This window comes from Chanos chanos, chromosome 8 (assembly GCF_902362185.1).
Source record: "Chanos chanos chromosome 8, fChaCha1.1, whole genome shotgun sequence".
Lineage (NCBI taxonomy): Eukaryota > Metazoa > Chordata > Actinopteri > Gonorynchiformes > Chanidae > Chanos > Chanos chanos.
Genome location: NC_044502.1, coordinates 31946640 through 31970021, shown reverse-complemented (window position 1 = coordinate 31970021; position 23382 = coordinate 31946640). Strand labels below are relative to the sequence as shown.

The window sequence follows — 23382 nt, the reverse complement described above, 5'->3', positions numbered from 1 at the left end:
GGCTATAGTGGCATGAATACTGACTGATAAGAACCTGTCACATGCCCTACCCATTATTCATGTCGACACATGTAGACACTGCTGCACTATACAATAGGAAAACATCTCACTCACTGATGTGAATATAATGCTACTTAAATGGAAATATTGTTGTCTTTCATATCAGAAGTCCTCTGGCATGTATGTCATACAATCTATTCTATCAATGAGTCTGAAAAAGTAAAGCTATGGCAATCAGTCTGAAACACACCCTACTGACATAGCTAGAATTCATGGTGAAGCAAGTGCAGCTTTCTATGCGCTGTGGGTACAGCTAGAGACAGAGACAGCTGTCAGATGTGTACACACAAATATGGATGAGGATAATGCTGTAAACAAGAATGCCTCAAGAACTTCCTTTCAAATACCACTGCACATGGTCCTTGAGGCAGAAACTGGTCTAAATATTATCTGTCGGAATCATACACTAGCGACTGTATGGTGTTGTTCAGTGTTTGTGTATGTGCATGAGTGTGTGTGTGAGTGCATGTGTTTGAGAGAGAGTGTGTGTGTGTGTGTGTGTGTGTGTGTGTGTACCAACCACACTCTCACACTTCATTGATCAAAAGGCTGTGATGAACATTCAGCCCCAGGCAACCAACCGCCTTAGAGGCTTCAGCTGAGACAAACTCATACACATACATGTGTGAATGAACACATGGTATCTTCTGTTCTTGGATGTGTTTGAACAGCTGATAAAACAGCTTACATCCTCCTTTCTGTTCCATTCAAACAGTGGGAGATCCCTTTCAGTAACTATTATAACTATTCACGTGGTGTTGCACTAAACTGTCACACTGTTTGTACATTGTAATCATCTTGTTGACTACTGGATAGCCTTTGCTTGCCTGTGATAATTCTTTTTAAAGAGTTTCAATGTATGTAAAAGCTGACTGACAAGGGTAATAATGTACCACTAGATGCGAGGAACAAAACCAATAATCAAATGAAACTGACTGGCTGCCTGTTTGTATGGGCACTAAAGAAAACCACCTATTATTAGCTGCCTTTAAGTTCGCCTCTATTAAGACTACCTCTCTCTAAAAAACAAAACAAAAAAAAAACCCAATAACCAGTCCATGAAAATCTATCAGAGCTACACAACCCCAGTCAAAACACTTTGTCAAAAGGTCCATCTGCTGAGACCAGGTTAAATAAACAAAACAGCAAACAATTTATGAATATCTAGTGACTTATAAAGAGCTGGGCCACCTTTTGCCTTCTTAACAGCTTCAGTCCTTCATCGGAATGCTGTTGTACAAGTTCTAAATTGCGTGCAGTGATATGCATGTATACAATCACACATATTATGCAAGACTGTCTGATCTAACTGTGTTCTCTATGGAACGCATACCTCTGAATCAGTAGACCATGTTGCCTGTCTGCATATGTCTCTGCAGCCCAGATGTAAATGAGCACCAGAATTAAGTCTTCCATATAATGCCATATTTTCCTCATACCACATTCACAGCCAATCCTGAGCAGTCACACAACACAAACACAGCCAATGACAATGAGTCAAACGACACATATGCACAAACATGAACCCTTCTGTGTAAGAAAATATCTAAGTGAAGTAAAAGGCAGACACAATGTCCTGCATGGGTAGATGCATGTAAAACCTGGATAACTGTCAAATTCACTGTTACATTATAGACAATGAGTCATTAAAAAAGATAAAGTAAAAAAAATCTTTTTGTCCAATTATAAACCTAACAATTACATTTTTAAACATATTCTATGTAGTTAAATTAAACCATTGTGCTCAGGTACCGATTAATACATAAACCTGTCAAAACTAAAATGTTATGGGTACATCTAGGTTTGTTCTGAGTTGATTTCCAGAAGCCGGCGTCGAGAAATAGAAACAGCTTGTTATCCTGAGACAGAACAGTGCTCTAATTTAATATTTCAAGTCCCCTTTTCAGTGAGCAACACAGCCCTTTGACCGCCTGAGGGTCGACAGCTGATTCCTAACTCTACACGTGACTAGTCACAATTCATAGTATCTGATGTGTGAACGTATTTGCTCTTCCAGCCCTTCGTGATAAGAAGTTCTTACCAATATACTGACTCTCCAAGCTGTTCGTTGCTGTATAAAGTTCATCTCAGTACTACTGAATGTTAATATAAATGCTAATGCGTTTCGCGTGCTCCAACGTATTTGTTTGAGGCTGTAGGCTTCACATGTGGACAAAACCCAGTATTCCGCACGTCGCGTGGAGAAAGGCGACATTTGGCCCCTTTATACAGTCTATAGTCTATATAGTCTAAATTATGAAATTATCATCCACAGTACATTACAAAATATGTATGTATGCATATATGTATGTATGCATGCATGCATGCATGCATGCATGTACGTATGTATGTATGTATGTATGTACATAAATACACAAACAAACAGAAAAATGCAAAAATTAATGAATACACAAGAGAGTCCAAATCTTATTTCAGGCATTGAATAACGTTTCTATTGTCATGCAAGTATAAAACAAATAGCCTACTTCCACACGGATGTACACATTACCTTTCATCCAGTCTACCACTTGAATAGTTGTCCACTTGCTTACAGGTTCCATGACCAAAGCCATTGTGGAAGTTTGCAGTCTGTACCTAAACAAACGCGCAAAGAAGAGACGCTTCGACACCCGCAAATCCGGTTATTTCTTATCTGCCAGCAGATATTTCACACCCGTTCCCTACAATCCTTGAGGTGGGATATAGCGGCTTCAGAGATACGATGTAAGTCCGTCAAGTGCATTGCTCTCGTGGATTGCTGAAGTCAGATGCTTTCAGATCCTTGGCTTTCCTCTGTGAGCTACTCGTGTTTTGAAACGCACGAAGAATATTGCCTTTGTTTCTAGCAGAGAATGGCTATTCGTAATTTTTCGAAATTACTTGTACAGGGTCTATTTCATAATTTTTTTTCTACGGACAGCTGAATTAAACGACATGCTAAACAACGTGTAGCCTATGTGGAGTCGTTCCCTCTAAACCTGCTCTTAGTAAACAGTTCAGTCTTGTGTGCGCGTTCATGTGGTTCGTTCTCTCACTCCCTCCCTACTCAGTCATCCGTTCCCTCTGCTCAATCGTCACAGTGATGAGATTCGGCTCCTTTAACAATGAAAATAAAGGAGTTCGAGATATGAGTTCTTTGCTCTTTGGTTTTTCATTGAGTTCCAGATTAAACGTATGTGTGGGCCACACAAAAGCTGCGACTGTGGGTTTTTATGAAGCCCTCGTTGGCTTTATTGTGCATATTTAAGCTTATAGTTCGATAAATGGCACTACATTATGTCAACTGGTAATTCCAACAAAGACTTGTTTTTACATCCTTTCATACTGCAGTGTCATCATCGTAATCTGACGTTTATCGCTGTCGTAATTCATGTCGCTAAAACTGGCGAAATAAGAGAATATAATCGACCTGGCGTCGGTATGCACGAATTATCGGTTTACTTAGTCCCTGAAATCAAAACATGCCATCAGCAGTGAAAAAAACAAAAACAAAAACGTTTTGCCATGACGCCTATTTTGCCACAGACAGTTTAGATATTGCTCACTGTCTATGAGGTCTCACATGTAGTCTACTGAAAACACTTTGGCTGAAAAGGCTTTGCCTACGATCGCATAAGGAGAAAGACGGGAGTGGCACGGACCATGCCGATTACGTTGTCACTGAAACCATTCCCATAATCAATAATGTAATTTGCCATGGTCATGTTTGACTGTTTAATCTGGAATTTTTTACATCTCAAACCGACAGAATGATGATCTATACGTATTTGTAAATAATTGAAATAGCTTTGTATGTGCCACCTGTTAAACTGACTCCCTGTGAAGTGTAACAGGTTAGAAATCCCTGTGCATTTGAGTGTGTGTGTGTGTGTGTGTGTGTGTGTGTGCTTATGTTTTAAAGATTTGTGAATAAATCAAAGAGGAGATTTAGAAGGAGCACGATTCAGGATGTAAACCAGCTCTTCAACCGGCACCTGGAGCCAGAGCAGGAGATGATCAATGACAAGGTGATTGTCAGAATTTGGTTAAATTTCACAGTTTCATTTTCTCTGACTGTCATTTAGCCTGTTCATGACAAGGGTCAAGCTCCATGTTCTAATGTACCTCTTTTATTTACTCAACTTTGTCACTCAGCTGTCAGTTAACTGTCGGTGGTACCTCTCTTATTCTCGGCAAGTTATGCAAGCCCCTACTGGCCTCTTCCATCGAGGAGTTGCTTCCTCAAGACTTCTGCTGGGCTGGATGTTTTTAGCTGCTGTTGTTGTTTTGTTCTGTTTCTTGTTTTTTGGGTGGTTAAACCTTCTTGATGTTGCAATATTAAACCTTCTTTAAACTTAAAATATAGTATTTAAAAGATTTAAGTCCCCATTGTAATTTCTGAGACATCTCAATTCAATCTATTCATACCTGAACTTGATTCTTCCGCTCATCCTAACAGATACAAAAAGAAATTACATAACTGGCTAATCTTGTTATAATCACACTGCTTTTCATAAGTATCATATGCTGTGTAAACACCAAAAAGTTTGACAATTGAACTGAGAGCGGACAGGTCAAACTAGTATTGCAAATAACAAACTTCATGAGACATTATGAGTATAGAGGATGGATTAAAAGCCAAGTTTTAAAGTAATTAGTCCATATGTGGTCAAAGTTATGTAATAGCAGAAAGTCTGATTTCTGTAAAGCACCAGCATTTAGACTGAATCTAGAAGTTGAATCGAGAGGTGTGTTTTGCATTCTGGGGCACACCTTCTGATACCAGAGTTATTGTTGGTAAATTCACCTTCAAGTTCAAGCTGTGTTTCCCTGATTCCTAACAGTCCTATGAAGGGATGTTTTCATGGACAGAGCAGTCTCTGTCATGAACAGAGGAGACTGACCTAACAAAATGGTCACTCGGTGAACCTAACCAAGTTGTGAGCAGATGCCTTTTGATGGAAGCAAATTCTGCAGAATAAGGGGCTTGAGATGTCAGCTGTCTCCAGCTAACAAAACAAAAACAACCAAGCAAGTGATCAAAAACATCACTATAGTGTTCCTTTTTAGAGGCTTAACATTTCCAGCATAATATTGTACAAAACTGTGTCCTTTTTATTGTTATATTCTAGCCCCACAGGTTGTTAAATTTGTTCAACTGGAGCTATGATCACTCTACATTTGTGAGAAAATAAGAGCGCATGTGTGCAAATACAGATTACTGTGGTAGAGATTTTGTTTCATCCTTGTAAGAGCCAAAGAGGAACAATTTGATTAATAATAATTTAGTTTAAAAACTATTAAAAACTGGTAAGGGTAATTTCATTATGATTTATAAGCTTTATGTTGGTCTGAAGTGCATAATTTAGTAATGTATAAATGGCAAAGACATTTCTGTATTTTGGCTTGTTGAATGTGTAAATATGACATCACTGATTAATAGTAGCTCTGATTGGACATAATTTGGTTAGTTGGAGTCAGATGCTGTGAAAAGCAACACAGTTCTTTGACCGTGCGTTTGACATTGTAACTTTATGTTTTCAAGTAAACAAAAAAAAAAAAGAAAGGAAAGTTATCTTGACTCGTCGCTCGTGTCCAAAACTGTTTGTTCGACTTACTCCAAAAGTGGTGCAATCACGGAAAAGAGCACGGAAACAGAGTGCCACTACAATCCTATATCAGGTATTCTTATGGCTCAACTGGTAGACCAAGGTGCTAACAGCGAGGTATTTATATTAACATCCTTGGTTCAATCCTTAGGGAGCACACATACGGATGAAAATGTATATATGTACTGTAAGTCACTTTGGATAAAAGTGTTTGCTGAATGAAGAAATGTAAGGAGAGATGGTAACAATTTAAATGAGATTTGATCATCCCTGTGCCGAGAATGGATTGAATGAAGCGCAAACATTCTCCATGCAGTTTTCTTGAGTAAACACAAAAAGCCTCAAGCACTTGAAAAGTCCGGGTATCTGAGCAAAAACCTGACCTTTTCCCCCAGACTCTCCACCCTGATGCAACAAACCATGCAAACCAAGATCAAAAAAACAATCTGCTGCTGGAGACAGCACATGCCTTAATTCATTGCTCAAACATTGTACTGCATATTAACTTGACTTATCAAAAATTATCATTAGCTTTAATATTAGGTTCTTATTAAGATGATGGTGTATTTAGTAACTGTATTTGCGAACACTGTAATTTATAATACCAATACTAACACTAATACAACAAGCACTAGCACGACTATTACTACTAATACTATGACTAATAAACTCTATTTAGTGTAATAGTGTAATTTTATTTCATTCGAAATTTTAAATAAATATTGATTACTGTAAAGCAGATTTGTCTGAAGTTGTGTCTGTTGCCCTTAAAAATTAGCATGATCATGTTTTCCTAAACTTAAATTACTGTCTAAGTAACCAGATTTAGCAATGTTTTTACAATTACTGTCAACATGCATTCATATTTGTCTCATAAAAAAAAATAATTCTCTTTGCTGTTTCATTAATGGCTAGTTTGTTGTGCTGTGGCAGACAAAGTGAAATAAGCAAAGACTGCACGTTCTCCTTGAAGTTCTTAAGTTTCTGATCTCATACTTTAAATATTCAATAAAAAGCTGTAAAAAAAAAAGAAAGAAAGAAAGAAAGAAAGAAAGAAAATCCTATACTTATGCCACGATATATTTATGCCAATGTCCTTTTTCTCGTTTTTGATTCCCTGAATAAGGCTGTCGCAACGGTCTCTTTAAGAGGTGTGGAAGAAGGCTCATGTGACGTCGCGAAAGTGAAACTAAAGCAAGGGCTAAAATCATTTAGGTCCAACAGAAATACCTTGTAAGAGAATCTGGAATTTTGCTTTTTAGACTTACAAAAAAGACTCCTCAAAAAAAAGCTCCTCAATCCTAATGCCCCAAAAGTCACAATTTACTATCCTCTGGAAAAGGATAAAACGTATACTTCACAAAAATACGCTTTAAGGCGTATTTATATGAACATCATACAGTCAAGCCATGTTAATATTTTTTAAAGTGTTCCTTTAAGTGTTGCATTTTTAATGTTATTTTTGCGCACGGGTACTTGCTTTCTCTAAAATATATATACATACATATGTATGTATGTAACATTTTCACGAGAGATAATACCTGGGAAATGCCTGCGTATTCCTCTCAGCCACTCAGACAAGAGCTACACATTTCCTATCAGGAAATCCTTCTTCAAGGCACTCCGATTGGACCTGAGAGAGGTTAAGTTTTGGAGCAGTGGTCTCAGCCTAACAGCTAAACACGGTGCAACATCGAGGACTTTCAACCTTTTATGAATTTAGTTTATGGCTGAGTTTTCTTCATTCAGGACTGCAAAAAATGTATGATGTGAGTATCTAAAAAATATACCTAAGTGTTCCACGCTGATTTTTCGAAGCTAGCTGTCTGCTCAACTTATGACATCGCAACTTTTATATAGGCCATAACTACTGCGGAAGTAATCGCGAAAGGTTTAGCTGTTATGTTTGAAGCATATTTTGGCATATCACAGGAACATTACGTATAATTTTGCTCTCATTTATATTTTTCCCTCAGAAGGACAGCTTGCTTGCCATATCCTGGACTTCTTAAGCAAAATAATATAGGCTACTCTGAGCGCTTCTTTCGATAATGGAAGTAGACGCGGCTTCAGACAACAGTCTTCCGTTTGGTCAAGGGGCATCGGCGTTTGGGAGTGATCAAGGGGAAGATGAAGATATTGTACCAGATAGAAGACTCTCCCTTGACTTCAGAGAGTGGGGGCCTGTGGACCAAGGTGACAGGTAAACTGTGGTATCGTTACGTGCCTAACCAGTCTTACACCCATGTGAGATCACATATCACATTCTTAGCATTTTCTCATTCAGAAGTCCAACAGGTTCATTGCAGTCTGACCGGCAAAATATGTTTAACAAGACGCAAGGAAGAGAGAAATGCAGACCACAAACATATCAGAAACAGAGTACCATGGCCCTATAATACTGATTCGGTGCTGTTGCTGCATATCTTTTTCTATTTTTAACAGATACGATGTGGAGAGAGCGCAGTCACCACCCCACAGTTATGTGTCAATGCATAGTGATGGCTTGTCCTGTCATCCCGATGATATAGACACGGATGAGGAACCTCCAGTCACCCAGTATGAGCTAGCATGCATATAATTTTGTTTTGCGCACTCTCTGTTGCATTCACAATACACAGGACAAGTCGATGGTTACACACCGGCCATACTTCTACACTTAAACTTGTGCATGTCAAGTGCTTCAGGTGTAGGTAGACTGTTTTGTGATGGTTCACATGAGGTTTCTTGCTGTTTACAGGGTTGTGCTGGAGAGACATGACTCCTTCTCATCCAGCTGCTACTCCACAGACAGTGAAGACAATGAGGAAGGCGAGCCCAAGAGAAAGCGGAAGTGAGCACAAATTTCTGTTGATTGTGTAGTGGGAGTCAGGCTTTTATCAGGAGGAATTCAGTCATCGGGGTTCAGTGGTCACAGTTGCAGACACATGCACATTTTCACAAAGTTCTTTTCTTGTATAATAATCATGTCACAGGTTCTCAGAGAACCTGCATTTCTTTTTTTCTTTCTTTTTCTTTTTTTTTTTTTTTTTTTTTTTGAGGCACCACGACCGTAGTTTACAATCTATATTGTTTCATTTCCATGCAAAATTTTGTTCAGTTCTCAGCTGTTCTTTGCACTTTTTCCGAAGGTCTCGGAAGAAGTCCAGCAGCTCAAACCAGCAGCAAAGTGCTCAGCCCCCTTTGAAACCTGAGTTACTAAAAGATCCTAATCAGAAGAGGCACCCTGCACTCACTGTGGACTTCACTTTTAAGGTATTCTGACTGAATACTGTGGATTATCAATTGAATATGCAGACTACAACAATGCAACTTCCCAACATGTGTGTGCTACCAGTAAAATGACATTATGGTTTGAGAGATATATTCCACTTGACATTACATCAATGGCACATGACTTTAATGACATTGTGGCTCATGACATTAATGGTCATATTTTGGCAAAATACGAATGCTTCCTAGAATAAAAAAAAAAAAACAGATTAAAAAAAACAAGAAAACGACCGAAGACTATATGATTTTCTTACACAATTACGTAATTCATCTGAATTATGTCTTGGTTAAAAAAACAAAAGTAATCATTGGTGTCATTAATACCAGGCGCTGCGAAGCACTCTGCAGAAACTGGTGGTGGAAGAATTAAAGTGCTTCAAGAAGATGGTGTGGAACCGTTACCCAGAATGCTTTCGAGACCCGCTTGATGGCCTTGATATTGTTGACCTGGTGGATAAAATGCTAGAGGTCTGCGACATTGAGGTGTCACTAAAGATAACCGATGTGATCCTGAGGGACATGAACTTAAAGAGAGCAGCTGATTACCTGCAGGGGCTTTGTAAGAGAAGTGAGTGTCTCCCCTGAAGCTCATCATCACTACACAAATCACATAGTCACATTTGTAATGTTTCTCTTTCCCCTCTCTCTGCAGATGAAGTGCGCTATGATTTGAAAATGACTCTGAAAAGAAAATATGAAAGTATATATGAAGGCTTCGCTCAGCAGGGACAGCAGACGCTCTTTGAGTCCATGTATACGGACCTCTATATCACAGATGGTGGTGACGCAGCCGTCAACAGTCAGCATGAGGTGCGGGAGATTGAAGAACTAGCTGAGGAACACAGCGGGAAGGAGGAAGTGATCACATGCAAGGACATATTTGACCCTGAGATAGTTAAAAGTAGGCACATCAGGTCAATGTTAACAAAGGGGGTTGCAGGGATTGGTAAATCTGCCACGGTGCAGAAATTCATCCTGGACTGGGTGGAGGGTAAAGCCCATCAAGACATCTTCTTCCTCTTGCCACTTCCATTCCGGGAATTGAACTCAATGGAAAACACAAAAGTAAGCTTCATGGAGTTAATCCAAGCCTTATATCCTGAGATGAAAGAAGTGGAAACTCTTGACTTTGAAGACTGTAAGGTCATGTTCATCTGTGATGGTGTGGATGACTGCCTTATGGGCCTGGACTTCCGTAAAACTGAATACTGGTGTGACCCTAAAGAACCCACAACAGTGAAAGTGCTGATTACCAACCTCATCAGGGGCAACTTGCTCCACTCTGCTTTCCTCTGGATCACCTCACGCCCAATAGCAGCCAATCTCATCCCTCCAGAACGCGTTCACCAACTGTTAGAAGTTCGTGGGTTCACAGATGAACAGAAAGATGCCTATTTCAGGAAGAAGATCCCTGACCAAAAGATGGCAGACAAGATAATTGGCCATCTGAAATCTACCAAGACGCTTTACATCATGTGCCACATGCCATTGTTCTGCTGGGTTGCATGCAGAACACTTCAGAAGGAGTTTCAAAATGCAAAGCCAGGAGCAGAGCCTCCTAAAGCAATCACTCATCTGTACACAAACCTTTTGCTTGTTCTCATCAATATGCGAACTCAGAAGCTTCAGCAAAACAAGACTGAGGAGATGTGGGCTGCAGATAAGGAGTTTCTTATGAAATTAGGGAAGATGGCTTTCATCATGTTGGAGAAAGGGCTGTTCAGGATCGAGAAAGAACAGTGGAAAGAGTACGACCTTGATCCCCAGAAGGCTGTGGTTGAAACAGGCATCTGCACAGAGTTCTTCAGAGAAAAGTTTGTGATGTACCAGGAGAAGGTTCACTGCTTTGTCCACCCCACCATGCAGGAATACATGGCTGCTCTTTACGTCTTCCTCTCATTCAAGAATAATTCAAAGAATGTCCTTGATGGCAACAAGTTGACCAGGATGTTCAAAGAGCCTTCTATGGTCGATCTGCATAAAAGTGCACTAGACCGGGCGCTGCATTCTAAGAATGGTAACTACGACATATTCTTGCGTTTCCTCCTGGGGTTATCCATGGAAGCCAATCAGGATCTCCTGCGAGGTTTCCTCTCCAATACGCTGGCCAGCCAGCAGGCTCAAGAGGAGACAGCTCGCATTATCCGAAAGAAGATCAAGGACAACCACTATCCCGAAAGGAATGAGAACCTAAGTCGATGTTTGGATGAACTGTCGCCCAGACTTCCAATCCACTGCACCTGATAATGCTACCAACACGAGGAAAACCGAATGATGGAAACAAGTTCAAGATTTTGCTGGATTCATTAAAACATTGGTGCATCATGTGTGTTTATGTAGTGGTGCTGTAGGTACAAAAACCTACATGACACCCGATGGGATGTTGCTTTCACCGGTCTTAAAGCTTTTTCTAACTATTAGTCGTTTCTCTATATCACCATCATTACAAGCCCCACCTTCCAACCTTTTCCTCTTTTATATTTTCATTCTGAGAGATGTTTTTAATACTTTGTCATTTTTGAGTGGAATGTCGAACAATTACAATAGTAATAGGGATTCTTGGAATTCGTATTAACAAGTGTTCCCTCTACGGTAACCAAAGTAGTTCAGGTAATTTTTTATATTGGAGTGTGTTTTTCAATTAATTTAATTGGTGTTATTATTATGTAGTTATGATTTTTCAGGTGAAGGTTGAAGTGTCAAACCAAAAAGTATGCAGAATGATAAGAAATGCAAGATACATTTTTACCATTTGAACAAAGAGCTGTCTTAAAGACAGAGTTTGTAGACATGATAATAACTGTTGAGCCCAACTGAGTGCCCTACTGTGTAATTATTGCCTTTTCTACTTCTGGTGTCTTCTTCTAGATAACTTTTACATTAGCACCTGCTCCTTTTCCAGTTTATATGTAACAAAAAGCCACATTTTGATTTCATAGCTTTGTACCACTATGTACTAAGCATAGCTATGAGCAAGAAAGAAAACAGCTAAGACCAGTTTTCTGCATTGAGTGGGCTTCCCTTTAAATATGTGTAAGCACTGGTGTGTATTTACTGACTATTGCACTGAAAAGATTTTAATATATCCAGAATGTTCCATTTCAGACTGAACAGCTGTTTTAGCAGTATCTTTTCTTTCTTTGACAAATTTCATTTGAAAAATCAAAATCCATAGGTTGATCATCGTGTGCCTAGATTTTTTTCTTCATGAGGAAGAGATGCATGCTTGTAAATAGCACCATGGCTCTGTATGAAATAAATGAATGTCTTCAGAATTTGAAATTAGTGTGACTTTTACATTGCCTGACTGGTCCATGAAATTTGCATAAATATGCTTAGTGTGTATCAAAATGTAAAGAGTAAAGAAGAGTAAGAACTGCACATCTGGGAACATTGAGAGGGTCCTGGTGACTATTATATTTTTGGAGACCATTCTGAACCAGAATCAGCCTGAGAGGAGAGAAGAGAATAAACCATCTAACAAATGCAGTCTATGATTATTTGAATTATCTGGTTTACCCATGACACATTTCAGTGTGTGATGTTTTAGATTCACTGGAATGTCTGCTCGTGAAGCTCCAGTTTTCCTACAACTGTGCAGATGTGTATATTTAAAAAAAAGTAATATGTTTACTGGGAAACGTGCCACACCTCTGGTTTTTAAAAAGCGGATTAGACATCATCTTTAGATGTCAGAAATCTCATTAAAGTGAATCTATCTGTTTTATCCAAGATATTATTATTAGATTAACTCCTCAACACTCATTAATTTTGACTTGCACACATATGTGGGTGATTATGGCAATGATAAGAAGCATGTGGTTACATTTATGACATTTGTTTAAGTACAAACAATCTCTGTGTCTTCTACTTTATTGAAGGAGATATCTGATGAATGCAGAATGTGTCAGTCTACAAACCTTCTCTGGTTCAAAACCCCATAACTTCCATCAGACAGCCAGCAAACACATGGAAATGGGAGCTGGACCTGGTCTTTTTCAGGAGTTTTCCCTTGCCATCTTTGTCCAGAGTCATTTACAAAAGGAAAACGGAAATATCTTTTCCTCAGTCTGACCAAGGGCAAGGTCCCGAGAAGGGATCTTAGTTTTCGTGTTGAACATTTCTTACTGAGTCAAATGAGTGCAACGGGTTAGGTATCAGAACTGCGCAGGAGTAAAACACATTGATTTTGGCTGAGAAAATCAGTTGGCTCACACTTTTCATACCGAGGAACCATCTGGACAGATAAGCAGTGTGGAGGAATGTTCAGTAATTGCCAGACAGCCAATGAAGCATGATGTTCACACTTTCTGACTCGCATGCATACGGTATGAACCTCAAGACCTCTTAGCAGCAATTCTCCATACTGCATATAGTTTCTCCTATGCTGGCAAATCTTGGAATTACTCTCATTAGGGAAGATAAAATTGTGTCATTTAAACACATTGCATCTCTTTACTAAATTTCAGCTAGAATTTCTTCAAAATGACAATGTGTCAACTTGAACTTAAAACTCTTCCCGTACACTTTTAAAGCAAGTGAGGATCAGCCAATGAAACTTCAGATTCCAGTAGCTATATACCCACATGATTTTACAAGAAATTATCCAGTTACTAATGCTGTCTAGGAGGCACCCACACCTCACTTACAGAGTCAAGTCACAGGTCCAGGCTGCCTGTCAGTCACAGGCAGGATTCCTCCACTCATTGGTTGCTTCACAGTAATGTCAGAATATTCGTATCCAGTCCTCACTGTACAAGACATGCTTCTACATCTGCCAGCGTAAGAGCCAAAAAAATTGCTGTTTTCCAACATAATCATATATATGCTTGCTGTCCCTGACAACACGTACAGTTTTGGGATGTTTTTTTTTTTTTTTTTAACTCTGTCCTTTAAAGATTCCATCAAGGCCTACACCAAACCATTTTGTTTGCGGTCAATGAGCATAGAACAAAGATGCAAACATAATAAAAAATATCTGTCCTAAGTGCACAGTAGTTTTTCAGACTATTTAAAACCATTTGCTTTTCTTTTCCACAATGTTTTCATGTAATTTGAACATGTGAGCTTGTTCGTTCATGCCATGTCTATTTTTTGATTTATTATTCATTTATAAAGGCAGCCATTGACTACTGTTGGTACAGTGTGAAAGAAAAACATTAAACAAGCAGCTTTGCAAAATTTGCCGTTATAACTGTTTGCTGTGCTACAAGATTTCTGATAAATCCTTACCAGGAAAGTGAACACTCCTGAAGATACAGAAGAAACACAAAAACCACTGCAGTACAGAGACCAACAAGCATAATAAGTCAACGCATTTTTGGCTTGCTTGAATTATTTATTTATTTATTTTTTGCTTGAGAAACTGAACTGAAGCCGGCCTCGTCACCAATTGTAATCATGAAATGGATAGATTAGAACTCTGGAGCTGAAGCTTACTGTCCACAATATACCACTTAGATGCTTCCAAGCAAGTTTATGTGATTGATAAGAAAAGATACAGAGATTTTAAATAAAAGACGGGTCTTAGAAATGAATACGGCATCCTCTGGAACCATGATGGCAACTAACATTGTCCATAAGTTCATGTCATTTACTGTTTCTTCTTCACTACGTGGGCACAGTCATATTTGCCCCTAATCACAGTGAGTTTTACCCCAGGCAAGTCCTGCGTCCGGCCTCCTTGCACTAACACTACATTATGTTCTTGGAGGTTGTGTCCTTCTCCCGGTATAAAGACCACAGCTTCTTTGCCATTGGACAGTCGCACTCTTGCACACTTTCGATTGGCCGAATTAGGCTTCTTCGGCTTTCTGATCATGGTTTTAAGGACCACTGCCTTCAGCTGTGGGCGGCCAAAAGTGGCACTGGGTTTGGGTGGAGGAGGAGATGGTTTACCCTTGCGGTGCATCTGGTTCAAAGTTGCCATGGTCCGGCAGAAGCTGGAGGGCATCCACGGAGACACAGCCTGGGAAGCTAAAATGATTCAGGCAAAACATGTTGTGTAGATATCAGACAAACACACCGCAATACTCATAATCAGCTTAACAACCAACAAAATATTTTTGCACTTGGACTTAAATAATAACAGGGTTTCATCTAGCCCACCTGTATACTTAAATAGCATGATGAAAGTGAACTGCATTAGTGACTGCATAAGTACTTCAAGGGATCAATATGAGTTCCTCTTAATTCAGCACATTCAGATCAAACAATGCAAAACGTTCTACAGAGCACATTCTTAATATATTTCATTCATATCCAGTAGGGTATGACTAAAATATAGACTTGAACATCCGACGCCATGGAATTCAAGTTATATTCCACAGAACTTTCTGGTGGGACATCTTCTGTAACAAGTCCTTGTTTACTACTGGTGTAATTTGTTTACAACTGGTCTAACGGGGCCATATACTTCGTTTCAGCCCATTGGATTTCACGCTTACCTTGCATGATTGACGACATTATAGGTCTCAAACCTCCGAGAAAAGACATTTTGCTGGAAATTCTACGAGAGAAAAATGCACAAAGTTACCCAGGTTAGAATTAAACAATATGTTGTAACGTTCGGACATACAGCAACAGAATAACTATCGTAAACAACGTTAAACTAGTGTACTGTCACCTTTAAGTTTCTTTGATAATACAGCGGGATTAGATAACCACCTGCATAACATGTTAACGAATGCACCATACCTATCTCCGGGCTCCTTTATGAACACGCGTTTTCTCCAAGATAACAATGTGTATTTTTATCCGACCCGTTTGATTAGGAGAAGAAACACAATTTATATTACTGCCATGCTTCCCATCAAAACTGAAGGTTAGAGTTCCTTTTGTCTTTCCGGAAGTTTTCTTCTTCGGAGGAACTATTGAAAGAAGGACGTCGGCAGAACAGGCGCATACCGCCATCTATTGTTTTGGAGAGGATACAGCGATGGAAGGCGTGTGAAATCAAGCCTTGTTTTTACGTCTGCTTGCAGCTTTAGCTTGGCTTCTTTTTAGGTTCTACTTATAAGAACTTCATTGCTGCCTTTACTCAGCTTTAGGACCCTGGTCCTTTGGCATGGTTTGTGAAAATCAGGGCATCAAGGTGCTCTGGTTATAAGTTGAGTCTGGTTCATGTTTGAGGCAACCCAAGCAACTATTACATGTTCCACAGCCTCTGGTGCATGGCATGAGTCACGTGGACCTCTGGCATTTTTACTTGTGGCATTTTTTACTAATTTTCATAACAAAGGTGAGTCCTGTGTGCCCCTGTCTGAAGAATGGCTTGAGAACTTCCTCTATATTCTATTGTTTCTGACAGCACATTTTCCCTGCAGCTCAAACCATGGCCAAAGAGGATGTATGCCTGATCAGGACTGAATCACAAGGTTGCTTTTCCCCAAACACTGGCTGCCAGAATTTTAAATCCTCTAACTGTTTTATCCACACTTTTACAGATAAGTTTAACGCAGCTCTAGTCAATATATCAACATTCTCATTTCCCTCGATGATGACATGGGAAGGGATCCAAACAGGTTATTACAAATCCAGTTTCCAAAGCAAACTGACCAATGTTTCTGTCAGTAGATCTTAATGCTGGGTCTGAAATGACTGAGATGATGCAACACTGTCAGAGTATATTAAAACTCCCTCTGGACTTACTTCTCCAACACATCCAAGTGCCATCTGGAGAGTGACCATTTCTGCTGTTCACTCAGATAACCTAATAGTGTGTCATCAAGAGGCACAGAATGAGCACAGTAATCAGAAATACCTGTTATTACATAAAGACATTGCTGTACTGGCTGTTACATGGCACTGAACAAAATGAGAGTGTAAAAAAATTGGCTCACATGAAACTGTAAAGAAAATGAAATGAGAAATTGCTTACCTGCAGTAATGAATCCCAAAGGTTGGGGCAAATGGTAAATGGTAAGCTGTTAAAAGCTGTTTCTATTTACTTTGTAAACTTTGATTGAAATTGCCGGTAAAATTTTCAAAATATAAAAAATAGTTTCTCGTATGCGAGTTAATAAACATATAAATTAACAATGAATAATGTCTACACACATATAAATAAAAATAATTGTATAAATAATTGTTGAAATAAATATATACTTTTATATTTATATGCTAAATTCAGTTATTTAATTTGTTTCTGTGGGTATATGTGTTTTTGGTGTTGTGTTTTCTATCTCCGTAGTTTAAATATTGAGTAGTGAGTTGACAAGGCAAGTTTTGGTGTGGAGGATCCTATTCAGTTCTCTTAACTGACCACTTGATGGCACTAGAGGATTTTCAGCTGCAGCACAAAGCAATCAACTCAGAGCACGATATCAATGGATGTGTCCATTAGCACTGGGGTCTCATAAAATGGAATATATGTGCTGCTTGACTCTTGAGAATTTTCTCTGTTTCACTTTTAATTGCAACATCATTCTCATTTTTAGCATTATGTATTTAACAACACATAAATAGATTTACAAATCGTACAGGATTAAAAGAATTATAAACTATTATTCAAGCTGCGGTAAACTGGAATTGTACCTCAGCTAGATTAGTAATGTAAAACAGCTTTGTCTTTTCATAACAAGATTACAGGTTTGCAGGGCTGAGCTCATTTGGTTAAGAGCAAAACATGTAGGAGGAGGGTTGTGTTAATGGCATTTAACCAAAGCGAGATTGTGGGAGTGTCTCTTTTGCATTTGTATTGTCATCATAGTGGGCACAGGCCCTGTGTGGATGGATGAAGCAAAAGAAGAAGAGAAAGAGAGAGGCATGAAGCGAAGGAGTGGAGAGTTGAGGGACGGATGAGTGAGAGGGTGGTGAGTCATACGGGGAGAGGGCATTAATGAATGAAGGGATATGAGAGAGCACAGATGTGTGAAAGAGGGATGATGAAAGGAAATTCAGCTGACTGATTAGGCCTGTGGGTGGAGAGAGACAGAGAGAGGAATGAGCACCTAAAGTCCTTGTGTGCCTTGAAAACCGCTCTCTGTCTCTCTCCCCCCCCCCTTTTTTCCCCTCTCTTTTCAGATATGACTATTTTTACTCCTCTTCACTGCTGAAAGACATAGCTCTCTCTCCAAGGACAGGAGAACAGGAAGAAAAGCGGGCGAGAGAAGAGTTTCATTCAGAGAGTGTGATGGACAACTAATAGGAGGGTTGGTGACTATTTTTGGACCAGAGAGAATTCATTGGTTTACTGTGACATGAGGAGTCGCAATATTTCACTGGACTGGAGACTGGACGAAAAGAGCCCAGTTTGAATAAATGACAGCGTAAGAATGGTTGCAGAGCGGTAGAGGTGGGGCTAGTGAATGGAAAATATCCAGGCTCTCAGCAACAGTAAAAGTAGACAGACAAATAATGGTAGAATGAGACCACATTGAAGAAAAAGAGAGAGGACAGGAAAGGCCATATACGGAGATATCGCATACTGTGTGCTGGCCTGGTAGCAGATATAATGAGAGAGCGTGGGTTGAGTGAGTGGCTGCTTCGTGTGTGTGCGTGTGTGTGTGTGTGTGTGTGTGTCTGTGTGCGTGTGTGTGTGTGAGTGAGTGTGTCTATATGCTGGTACTGGGGAGTGGGAGGCTGATTGTCTCTACCATGACTCTGAGTCAAGATCGTGCGTCAGGCAAAATAGATAGTACCTCATCATGTGCGTCAGTCAGCGATACTCAGTTCTGTGAAACCATGGAGACACGCCAAAAAGGGAGTGAATGAAAAAAAAGGAAGTGAGAGGGGAATGATGGAGAGATAGGGTCACAATGAATTCATAAATTCACTGACAGTATCCTCTTTGACAAAGATGTTTTTAATTGATTTGCAAATACATATTTTTAGAATAAGAAAAACAAAGATGTTTGGAAATTTCCATGAATTGTTTTTTATGGAATTACTAATTAAAGTGATAGCTATTTATGTGACCAAAGTCTATGCAACTAATACAATCATTATAGAGAAAAAAAACATATTATATAATTCTACTGACACAAACATGATCCTTGTAAAAGAGGTTCATATATGTGAAATAGCAGGAACATAGGAATCAATCCTTTACTTTATCGTAGACAACTCTACGTGAGTTTGTGAAAACACCAGGTACAATGGGACCAATACCATTGTGTTTCATTTGTCTTCAATATGATCATTGCATAAGACAATACACTTCACTATAAGTGAATACAAAAAGCGGCACTGTGTAAAACTGCCATAATGAGACATCTTGAAGCCTTTTTTTTCATTCAAATATAAACAATGTTTGTATTCATGTGACTTCATGTTGCATTATAAATGTGGGTGCATGTAAAAGTACACATTTTTTCCGTATAGCTGATATTTTCATTAGACTTAATACACAATGTTTTTTTTTTTTGAAGAAAAAGAAAATCAGTAGTTCTTGGCAATGTGCCATACTTAATTGATTAAGTCACAGACTTATTTTAGAACATGTGATCACTGGCTCCATCTGAAAGACAAAAAAAGAGGGAGGAAGGGTTAGGTTACAATTTTTTATGATTTTAGTTGTACCATACTTTACATTATGGTCAAGTTCATTTGGATGAATAGTTCAGTGGCTACATGCAGGAGTTTGAACAAACCCTTCTTACCTTGATAGAAGCTCTGTGGTGGATCATCATGAGGGAGTTGATACAACTCAGGTTCTTGCCTCAAGGCAGGACTAATTGAGGCACCTGCCCCAAACACAGGTTCCATGGCAACCAGTTCCTCCAGGAGGGACTGGGCACAGGGCAAACCAGAGGCGGTGGCGAGTTGAGCCGGGACAGAGCTGGGTTGAGGGGAGGCCAAGATAGTAGGGGACAATGATGGAGGTAACATCTCCACGTCCCTTACGTTTTCCGATAAAGCCACCCCTTCATCTGACAACCCCGCCCCTAGCGGCCCGCCAACAGCCATGCAGTTAGAGTGCGCCGATTGGACGCTACAGAAGTGGTGTACACCAACTGAGGTGCTCTCCTCTCCCTGTGTGTGGCTGGGAGAGCACCAGTTCACAGTTGCAGGATGAGAGAACTGAGATGTTGAGCAAGAGGACGAGTCTGGGGAAGGGAGTGATGGAGAGGAAGAAGAGTCGACCTGAAGAGGGATGTCAGCTAAGATACACTCTTCAATTAGAGAATTATCTTCTGGAACCACAGAGGCATCCAGACCTCTCCAACAATCATCATGCAGGAAGTCACATGAGGGAGGAATAGGGTCTTGTATTGAGGGGAAGGAAGAGTCGTGTTTGGACAGAGGAGGCTCTGGGCAAAATCTCTCAGCTAGAGAGCTGATGTACTGAGCCAGGAGTGAAATCTCTAGCTTCTCCTGCTCGGTTTCCTGAGAGAAGAATGTCGAACAGGGTGGTTTGGTAGGGGAGGCCTCAGGGGTAAGGAGTCCCTCAGGAGGCCCAAAGAAAGACCTGTGGGGCACATCCACATACAGAGGCCCCCTGATCTCTGGTAAGGCCATGAGAGTGCAGTCACCATTTCCTGGACTATCTGGGGTAGGTGGCATCCTCTCATGGAGAAGCCTGTTGCTCTTATCTGTAGGGAAAACAAGCCTTTTGATATTTTGAGCGGCTTTGGAGAGAGAGTAACTTGTGGAAACGGGCAAAGTCATGGTCTGGGCTGTTGGAGTTGAGGCACTGGTTCCGGTGCTGGTGGGCTCCATCTTAAAAAGCTCATCACCAAACATGAAAGTGCCATCTCCAAGTTGAGGAGTGTAGGGGGGCGTGCAAACCAACTCACCCACACACTGACTAGGCTGGGGAGTAACAAGGGAGGGGAGGGGAGCTGGTGGGCCTAAGGCAGAAGGCTGGGGGTCTGAGTGGTGTGTTGGGATTTGGAAACACATCAGATCAGCCTCTGGTCGGGAACCAAATAGCGGGTTGGGAACAGTTTTAGTTTCTGAACTTGCAGCGAGCTGATTAGTCTCTGCTTCCCACAGCCGGTGACCAGTGTGCTGTTGGGTGAAGCTCTCTTCATCCAGGGAGGAGTAGTCTGGACAGGACTCATTGCTCTGAGGCATGATGTGTTGCGTAGTGGCAGGAGTGGACAGCTCCTCAGAGGAGCTCCGGCCTGATTTGGAGAAGCTAAAATCAAAGGACTGTGTGGACAAGCCACTGCTGCTAGGTGTGAAGACCTGCTCTGGACTGGATAGGGTGTCAGAGGACTGCCAACCCAGACCCTCTTGGTATAAGAGGGCCAGCTGGTTCTGCTCTGAGAACAGCTGTTGCCGCACTGACCATGCCTCAGACTCACTGCGAAAGAAAGAGAGAGAGAGAGAAATGGGTTGTTAGTGATTGGTATTACCACATCACTTCTTTATATACTCTTTATGTTCTTGATGGGTATTGTGTGAAGAGAAAAGCTTAATTAGAAAAGCTGTGGTACCTAATGACATAGTTCTGGCAGGTGATGGGATGTTCACCAGTCTCAAGCTGAAGGACCATATAGAGCCAAACCCAGGAGTGATCAGCTGCCTCGACTTGAACCACCATCTCCACCTGCCTCTCCCTTCCTTCACGCACTGGAAAGAAAATGATTCTCTCTTAATAGTGCACCTCCTTCATGTTTTAGAAATCAAATATTGTCTCATATGTATATTGAGTACAATTTTTGACAATATCCTGCTGTTAGTTCAACATTTGTGTGGTTTGCTCCTTGTGTGAAGTTGACAATGTGTTCTGAGTGGGATTGAACTCTGCTGTTAGTCATGTGTGGAGCTGCTCTGTGGTGAATTAGCTGTACTTACGTAGGGTGCAGTGCTGGGCAGAAGCATGAGAGAGATCTCGAGGGTGTAATAGGCTGTACCAGGAGCGAGACTGAAGAACCCCCACCTCATAGCCCAGGTACACGTTCACACTTTCAAAAGACAGGTAGGAGTGACAAGCTAAGTACATGCCATTTTCTCTCTTTCTCAAAATTCTTTTTGCTTGAAATTATGTAGCAAATAGACACAACAAGTATGATTTGGAAGTGTATGTCACATTCTCTTACCTCTCCTGGGCATTCTGAAATGTCATGTCAAGATTGTGCCAGGACTGGAAGCAGGCCAGGAAGAAGGTCTGATCTGCCGGTGGGGTCGGTAGGGGATTTCTGGCAGGAGCAGAGTGAGAGCCCTGGAACTTCAGAGGGGAGCAGAAACACACCCACACAGGGTTGGACGTCCAGTAAGATGAGGCTGGGTAAGAGGGCAAGAGACAACGAGCCCGCACCAGCATCTGCTTTGTCCCTGCTCCCTGTCTCCTCACAAATTTGGAGGTGTTGAAGCGACAGCGAAAGAGAACATCTACAGACAGAAACAAAAATCTGCCGTTAGGAGAATTTCTAGTCCACCACACTGAGTCATAGAGCTAACAGATATTCAGATAAATGTTTAAAAAAGCGAGACATTACCTGAATCAGGAGTGGTCATTGGCAGAAGGTTGCTTCTCATGACGAAATGATCAGCTGGGTCAATGATGTCATATACACTGTCACTCTGAGCCACCAGGTCCACCTTTATGGAAATAAAATGACTGTTTACACCTATGTATTGTGTTTCTCTTAAAGCTGTGCTTTGTCACAGCACAAGCCTTTAACATTGTCTTGCCAGTTAAACATTATCAACCACAAAGGAAAACATAATACACAGCACTAAAACTACAAGAGACTGTAAAAAGATCGTTTGTGAATTTGGACAAAATTCTGAATTACTGAAGTTTTTTTCTTACCATAGAATGTCCCAGGTGCTCAGAAACATTATCCGATAGATATAGTAGTTTGCCCTCACTTGACAGCAGAATCAGGAAACCTGGCAAAGTGTGCACCAGCTCCGAGAGCTCGGGGAGTGACAGGAAGCCTCCGCGATCCTCGTGGCGTGCCTGGACTGACATATCTACGTAGAGAAAAGGCGCGTTACACACTGCTTTTTTAAAGCAAATGTAGGTCTTACTTCTCCTCAGATCAAGACGCCGAAGAGTTAACTAATGGCCGACAGTGACAATTCAGGCATCAGGGTTATATGTTTAAATGGCTTGAAGTCGATACGATTCTTACAATAACAAATAATCGTTTGTAAAGACTTTGAAAGTTTTGAGCGGGATTGTATGCGCTTCCTACAGCGCCTCTGGCAGTTACGCGGACGAGAGCGGTGTATCAGTACCATAGACAGCGGTTACTTTTCAGAACTTTGGACAGGGTCACAAAACAGTATTAATCATAGTAGCAAAGCCATTATAATTAATGTACACACAACGAGGCATACTTGTCACTCTGTTTCATACAGATTAACAATCACAGCCGCTTAACTTACCTTGAGAGAAAAAGACAGACTTTCTGGTGTACATGCAGGCGAGTGACATGATGTGGAGATAGGAGAGCCGCGCTTTGTCGGCATCTGAGACTGGCAATAAATCCCTCAGGTTACGAATCTCTGCGTTGATTAGGTCCCTGCGTGCCTTGGATGCCCCTTTCGTGGACCGGTACAT

The 23382-nt window shown here is 40.6% G+C and overlaps 4 protein-coding genes across 4 annotated transcripts in view; 1 reads left to right on the top strand and 3 right to left on the bottom strand.

Moving 5' to 3' along the window:
* cnksr2b (connector enhancer of kinase suppressor of Ras 2b) overlaps nucleotides 1-2633 on the bottom strand; it is a 26260-nt gene extending 23627 nt beyond the window's left edge. The window contains exon 1 of the mRNA XM_030781895.1: nucleotides 2570-2633. Coding sequence (XP_030637755.1) covers nucleotides 2570-2633 — 64 coding nt within the window. The remainder of the gene's footprint in view (nucleotides 1-2569) is intronic.
* Nucleotides 2634-7317: 4684 nt separating this feature from the next.
* On the top strand, nucleotides 7318-11516 carry nlrc3l1 (NLR family, CARD domain containing 3-like 1). Its single transcript, XM_030781899.1, has 7 exons — nucleotides 7318-7417; nucleotides 7625-7851; nucleotides 8094-8207; nucleotides 8389-8481; nucleotides 8780-8903; nucleotides 9249-9489; nucleotides 9574-11516. Exons 2-7 carry the CDS (start codon nucleotides 7700-7702, stop codon nucleotides 11163-11165), a joined length of 2316 nt encoding a protein of 771 aa, XP_030637759.1. The 5' UTR covers nucleotides 7318-7417; nucleotides 7625-7699; the 3' UTR covers nucleotides 11166-11516.
* A 2820-nt stretch (nucleotides 11517-14336) lies between these two features.
* On the bottom strand, nucleotides 14337-15734 carry mrps12 (mitochondrial ribosomal protein S12). The gene is made up of 3 exons (XM_030782739.1): nucleotides 15618-15734; nucleotides 15368-15429; nucleotides 14337-14897 (listed from the first exon to the last, which is right to left on the bottom strand). Exons 2-3 carry the CDS (start codon nucleotides 15414-15416, stop codon nucleotides 14515-14517), a joined length of 432 nt encoding a protein of 143 aa, XP_030638599.1. The 5' UTR covers nucleotides 15417-15429; nucleotides 15618-15734; the 3' UTR covers nucleotides 14337-14514.
* A 3620-nt stretch (nucleotides 15735-19354) lies between these two features.
* npas4b (neuronal PAS domain protein 4b) lies at nucleotides 19355-23382 on the bottom strand. Its single transcript, XM_030783100.1, has 8 exons — nucleotides 23208-23382; nucleotides 22627-22790; nucleotides 22310-22412; nucleotides 21911-22202; nucleotides 21666-21775; nucleotides 21305-21440; nucleotides 19523-21171; nucleotides 19355-19380 (listed from the first exon to the last, which is right to left on the bottom strand). The coding sequence occupies exons 1-8, from the start codon at nucleotides 23380-23382 to the stop codon at nucleotides 19355-19357; spliced, it is 2655 nt and encodes an 884-aa protein (XP_030638960.1).